Genomic DNA, 6,579 nt, shown 5'->3' with positions numbered 1-6,579 from the left:
CATATTTACATTGTACAATTCAAACAAAAATATAGTCTATAAGCAGCATTATATTTAAAATGTCACAAGTGCAAACCTTGAATGTATTTCATATGTATTAGTTGAAAATATGCTGTTATTGTATACTATACAATACTATAACAGGTGTCAGTTGATTAAATGTATAGTAAAATGTACAAAAAAGCATCATTCATGTGTCAGGAATGAAGGTTTGACGGGATGACAGACCTGATTAAAGATCATTTTAAGATATGTATCTTAGTAAGTTTATGAGCATTAAACTATGAAATCATCTCTGTCGGGTGGAAACCTCATATGTCCAAAGCTGTTACTTTTCAGGGTTCAAATTCAAAAGTTGCAAAATCTACAGTAATCTACAAGTAGCAGATCTGCGTTTCGAGCTCGTCGATCTGCTACTTTTGATGCTTTTGTGTGACGATGTAGTATGATCAATTAGGGCGTTAATTTACGGAAAAAAACATATGGAGAAAAGAGGTTTCTGCCCGACAGACAGCAACAAAATGTACATTGCATATCACCACTCTCTGATAATGGCCATGAAGACAAGGCTATATAGTGTTCCTTCCCTATTGACTAAAAAGTAAACCAACTCCAACAAGTTTGTGAGCAAAGTGTTTGTCCTCTGAATGAATGTTCTCTTCAGATTGTGTGCTGAGATGGAGAACTGCCTCATCAGCCAGCCATCCAAAGAGTAAAGGGGATGAGAATTGTGGGTAATGTAGTTGAGGGCAACATCCCAAAACAGCAAATGGAGATGATTCCCAGAAGAACTGCGACGATGGCGCTGCGCTGGTCTCTGATGATGGACTTTAGGCACTCACAAAACTACAAAGGAAACGAAAAGAAAAGAATGTTGAGGTCATATACATGCTGCTGAAAGTATTCTTTTGGTAACCGGAAGAGTGCACACCTAAACATTGTGAGCACCTCAATGTTAAAAAAAAATATATATATATTATGGGCATAAACAAGAAGTTGAAGGGTACATTTAGGTCTGATAATGATGCACCATGCATGTTCAAATCATGTATAAGCTACTTTACATTATACTTCACACCATTTTCCAAATGCTTTATTTTTTTTTAAATTAGGAAAAAAGCCAATTTAACATTGAGGTGTCCTTAATGGTCATAGGAGCCCACTCTGACTACATCCTCTTTTCCACTTTACAATCATAGCACATAGCTATGCCTACAGTAGGTTATGCTTGCATAATAAAACAATATGTCTGCACTGTGCTAGTTATTAATTTTGGAGGGTTTATTAATTGATAAGAGCATAATTCATTCAGTCTGTAAATAAAATAGACAGGCTTAGTTTATTGACATTAGCTACACTACTTAATCTACATTGGCCTATATTAACTGCTCACCAAGCTATTATAATCAAACAATGATGCATTTATATGCAAATATGCATTTGTCTACATACAGACAATATGCACAGCTGACATTTTCTCTATCAGGCACGCAAGATGTTGGCATTTAAGTGCAATAAAGAAGAGTTAATTAAAAAGCAAGATGACGCTAGACCAGGGGTCTTCAACAGGGGGTCCGGGACCCCTAGGGGGTCCTCAGAGTTACTACAGGGGGTCCCAAGAATCTTTGTGTGATATGATTATTTGTTTTTACATTAACCACTTGAACCCTAGTATCCCTTTTCTGAGGAGAACTTTAGCCAAAAATAGCAGATCTACAAGCTCACAACGCCTCGAGCTGCGAGGCGTTGAGAGCTTGTAGAATGTAGATCGGCTATTTTTGGCAAAGAGTTATACAGTAGATGTGTAGAGGGGAAAAAATAGCAGCAAAAGTTTATCTGAAACACATACAATATAGAGGGGGTCCCTGCTTCATCTCTCTCTCAGCTAGGGGGTCCTTGGCCTGAAAACGTTGAAGACCCCTGGTATGCTGCCCTAAAGCCAAAGTGCAGTAACTACATTTTTGGACACATAGACTTCTTTGTGTATCCCAAAGGTCAAATTAGCCATCATGATCTTGGGGGATAAACAATTACCTCAAGAACCGATATACAATTGTAATATCATTATATGCCGATATCTCATTTGGCTGATAGCTGGGAAGGAATATGTCAAAATCATAAAGATGGTACCTGGTGACTAGTTTTAGATTTTTTGGCATAGTGTCAGATATGGTGGGCATAAGGTTATCAAAAAACATGCAAACGAGTTGGGCTCGCCCCCTAGTGGTCGGTTTGCAATGAATCCAATATTAGATAGGTCATCTCGGTCCTTAATTAAGTGCGTATAATGGCCTATTTGAGCATTACCCACGAAAATAGCAAGTCTACAAGCGAGCGACACCGTCACGTGACGGAGTATATAACTCGTGCTTATAGGCTATTGGTTCCCACCTAATGTGTTAATATTTGTGTGTTAATACACACAAAATGTGTTAATATTTTAACCGCTTTAACCTATATGGTAGGCCTGGCTATTCAAAAATAGCAGATATACAAGCTCATAGCGCCACACCGAGTGCTGCACTGACACTGTGAGCTTGTAGATCTGCTATTTTTGAAAAATCGTGAAAATGTGTGCAAATTGAATCTAAATATTTTCAAAGCGAACATTTGTAACTCAAATATTTGTTCTGGGGGTCCCTGGAACAAAAAAATTTGAGATGGGGTCCGCGGCCAAATACATGATTTTTGGGGGTCCTTGACATGGAAAAGTTTGAGCACCACTGATATAGGCTATTACATTGGTTCTCAAAGTGGGGTCCGGGGACCCCCAGGGGTACTTGAGGGGGTTCCAGGGGGTCCCCAGCTAAATGATGGTCAGGGACCAAATGGACCCTTATGGGTCTGTAACTCTGAGAGTGTACAAATGGATTTGTACACTCTCAGAGTTAAATTAACATTGATTTTACAATATGAATTGGGGTCCCAGAAACATACATGCCATTAAATGGGGGTCCGTAGCCTAATGCATGTCAAACTGGGGGTCCTTGAAATTAAAATGGTTGAAATCACTGCTAGAGAGCCGTAAAAATCTTCTCTTATGGGGGTCCCTGGTTTATTTTTTCAAATGGGGGTCCGCGGTCTAATAAGTGTCTATTTGGGGGTCCTTGGCACGAAAAAGTTTGAGAACTACTGGGCTAATATATAGGCCTACCTTCTCTGTCTGCCGGCTCGCTGCAGAGCCGTATCGGCAGTGCGTGACAAAGTGCTCGCAGTTGTTCCACATCAAACTGTACGGCACGTCCCCGATCAGCGTCTCGGCCCTCTTGGCGACCTCCTCGTTGGGGAGGAGGAGGGGTCCGCCGCCGCCGCCGCCGCGGACCAGCTCGTCCATGCGGTTCACCAGCACGCCGGCGCCGTACGCGAAGTCCTCCAGCGTGTCCACGCGCACCGTGGCGCACTTGCACACGCAGCCCACGATCAGCCTGGCGTTCGTGATCGCCGAGGCGACCAGCCTCTGGTCGCCCGTGATCGCGGGCAGGATGTCCGGGATGAGGTGCGCGACCCGGCTGTCGCCCAGGTAGATGCCGAAGTGCGTGAACAGGGTCCTGGGGACCTCCAGGAGGTCCCCTCTTTGCATGCCGCATCCCGTGCGCGGCTCTTCTCCTCCTCCTCCGTGCGCTGTCCCCGGTGCTGATGTGCGGATCGTGCGCTCTTTGGTGCGTTTTTCCTCCGCATCGCCGTCTCCTCCGCACCGCTTCGACTCAAACAGGTTGAAGTAGGAGAGAAGAGACAGCTTCTCCACAAGGAACGTGAACAGGTGAAGCATCGTGGAAAAGTTGTGAGCTATTGCTATTCTCCAATTTCTGTTGCCTCTTTCTTATATTGTTTGACACTCTGGCCAATGTTTGACCAGTTTTATTGTAGTGATTACTTTTTCTTTTCTTTCTTTATTGATTTTTTTTAGGTATTTAAAAGTGTCTTAAAGAAAGTGTGTGAACGTGTTGTCCACGTAGCGGTCTTTTTATCCTAGAGCGCGTCATGGATGGAGGAGAGGCAATCCCCCACCACAACAACACGATTGGCCACGAGTGACATGTCATGACATTCCCCCCTGGCGTTGATTCTACACGTGCGCCAAGCTTTATGTCAACAAGATTTGACTGAATGGTTTGTTAGTCTGAACGCTCGAGATTAAAGCGACAACCATGTCTTTCTTTCATGGGGAAGAAAGTAGTCTTTGTGATTAACCTGATTTGTTTGAATGTCCTATTTGAAAATGTAGCCTATATACTACTAATTAACAAAAAAGTTAAATACAGATTACAATTAACACACTGCAGAGACAGCATATTCATATTCAGATTATAAAAGTATTAAAGTTTAATATTAATCAGATATTAGTCTTTAGTACTAATCAGATTCATTTTAATCACAATCATGTCTTTAATCTTTAACTTTATCATACAATTATGAGGTATAGTATTATTATTACAATTATTACATTATTATTTGTATATGTTTTAGATTTGTTTTGTGCTGGAAAGTTAAACTGGGGCAGATGAATTAACTTCAGACATCAAGTGACCCACTTTTGTTCATCAATAAAATTCCAATTAGTCTACAAAGCTGATTAACTTCCAGACAGAGATTTGGGTTGGGGAGAGAGTCAAGTGGCTGTGTATGTCTCACAGTGGCCAGTCTGTTTTGCCTCCATGGTATTTGAACCCCTTCTCATTAACCTCATTTGTAGATTCAAATAAAGCAGTATAGTGTGTGAGAGTGCATGTGCACATGTTGTATGGCAGGGTTCTTCAACAGGGGGTCCTCAGAGTTACTACAGGGGGGCCACCAAATGTTTGTGTGATAGGAACTTTTTTTTACATTAACCCTAGAATTCCTTTCCTGAGGGGAACATTATAGCCGAAAATAGCAGATCTACAAGCTCACAACGCCTCGAGGCATTGTGTGTCCAACACTGATGATAGTGCTGTTAAACAAGTCTATGAAGCTATCTATGAGAAAAGGCTGAATCTGCAACATAATGTTTTACAATAATGAAGTGAGGGTCCCTGCTTCATCTCTCTCTCTCAGTTAAGGGGTCCTTGGCCTGAAAAACGTTGAAGACCCCTGCATTATGGTATTGATGGATCGCTGAGTCTAGGATCTGAGTCTGACCTTTAGGGGGACTCAGCCCCCAATGGATAACAATACGTTACTACATCATTTATTACAACATTAATACATACAATATTGTCATACCTCCTGAGAGAAACTCAACTGCAAAAAACAAAAGAAAACTGCACTGATGATTACATTAAATTAAATTAAATGATGGAAGCTTTTCCTTATGAGTAACTAGTGATGGGAAATATATATACACAGGCCAGCTTATCGCGCTTGAAACACAGACGTCATTAAGTTACAAAAACCAGACACAAACCATATCTTTGGACAAACTGTTAAAAAAACACACTGGTCGTATTGAAAATGAAAGTAACATTTCCCAATGAGCATCGACCCCAAACTTGCAGCCACACTATGAAATAAGAGGAGGACTTTCTTTTAATTAGGGTTTTGTTTTGTTTTTCTTTTCTTTCAGGGGTGCAAAGTGTCTAAATCAGGGATCTTCAACCCCTAGGGGGTCCTCAGAGTTACTACAGGGGGGCTGCCAAATCTTAACCACTTGAACCAGAGCATCCCTATTCTGAGGAGAACTTTGGCCGAAAATAGCAGATCTACAAGCTCACAACGCCTCGCAGCGCGAGGCGTTGTGAGCTTGTAGATCGGCTATTTTTGGCAAAGAGGTATAGGTGCAGAGGGAAGAAAGAGCAGACCAAGTAAAGTAAGTTTCATCTGAAACACAATTTTATACAATATAGAGGGGGTCCCCGCTTCATCTCTCTACTCAGCTAGGGGGTCCTTGGCCTGAAAAACATTGAGGACCCCTGGTCTAAATCATACAGGTCTAAATACCTCAGGTAAAGCGTCTTGAGTACTATTAGTGATTAAGTCTCATTGGGATGGTGATGACATGAGAATGGAGGGAGCATTTGGGGGGGGGGGGGGATTTAGAGGGAAATAACATTATGAGCTGAAACATTCCAACAGCCAATTATACCTTGTAATCCTGTATGGGCTCAAGGACATGCATCTTTAGGAGGAAAGTTGAGAAACATCATAAGCCTCTTTTGGAGCTTATACTTTTTTTTTTGCTGACCTAGATAAAGCGCTGATATCTAACATAGCCTACATATCTTCAGACTAGTGGAAAGTCACCGTGCCTCTTCCTATAAAGGAGCAGGTTTTTTTTTTCATAAATGAATGCCCTACTTGATCATACTACAGTCTGCAGCATCACACAAAAGCATCAAAAGTAGCAGATCTACAAGCTCGAAGCGTGGCACGAAGCGACACGTTTTGAGCTTATAGATCTGCTACTTTTGCAACTTTTGAATTTGAATGCTGAAAAGTAACAGTTTTGGACATGTGAGGTTTCCACCCGACAGAGACGATATGTTTTGTAGTTTTTTGTTGTTGTAGTGCGATGAATGCATTATCAAAAATGTATAGTTTGTGCGTGCAGGGAGAGATTAACACATGCATTGATCTTAGTAACTTGATGTTTGTAAAGTGAGT

At 41.5% G+C, this 6,579-nt stretch overlaps 1 protein-coding gene across 1 annotated transcript; it reads right to left on the bottom strand.

Annotated features, from left to right (window-relative positions):
• Window positions 1-693: 693 nt before the first annotated feature.
• lrata (lecithin retinol acyltransferase a) lies at window positions 694-3,769 on the bottom strand (the record flags this gene model as incomplete). The annotated part of the gene is made up of 2 exons (XM_084043079.1): window positions 694-846; window positions 3,155-3,769. 2 exons carry the CDS (start codon window positions 3,767-3,769, stop codon window positions 694-696), a joined length of 768 nt encoding a protein of 255 aa, XP_083899205.1.
• Window positions 3,770-6,579: the final 2,810 nt, after the last annotated feature.

This window comes from Gymnoscopelus microlampas (assembly GCF_963454915.1).
Source record: "Gymnoscopelus microlampas genome assembly, chromosome: 2".
NCBI lineage: Eukaryota > Metazoa > Chordata > Actinopteri > Myctophiformes > Myctophidae > Gymnoscopelus > Gymnoscopelus microlampas.
This window is presented reverse-complemented; position numbering and strand designations above follow the sequence as displayed.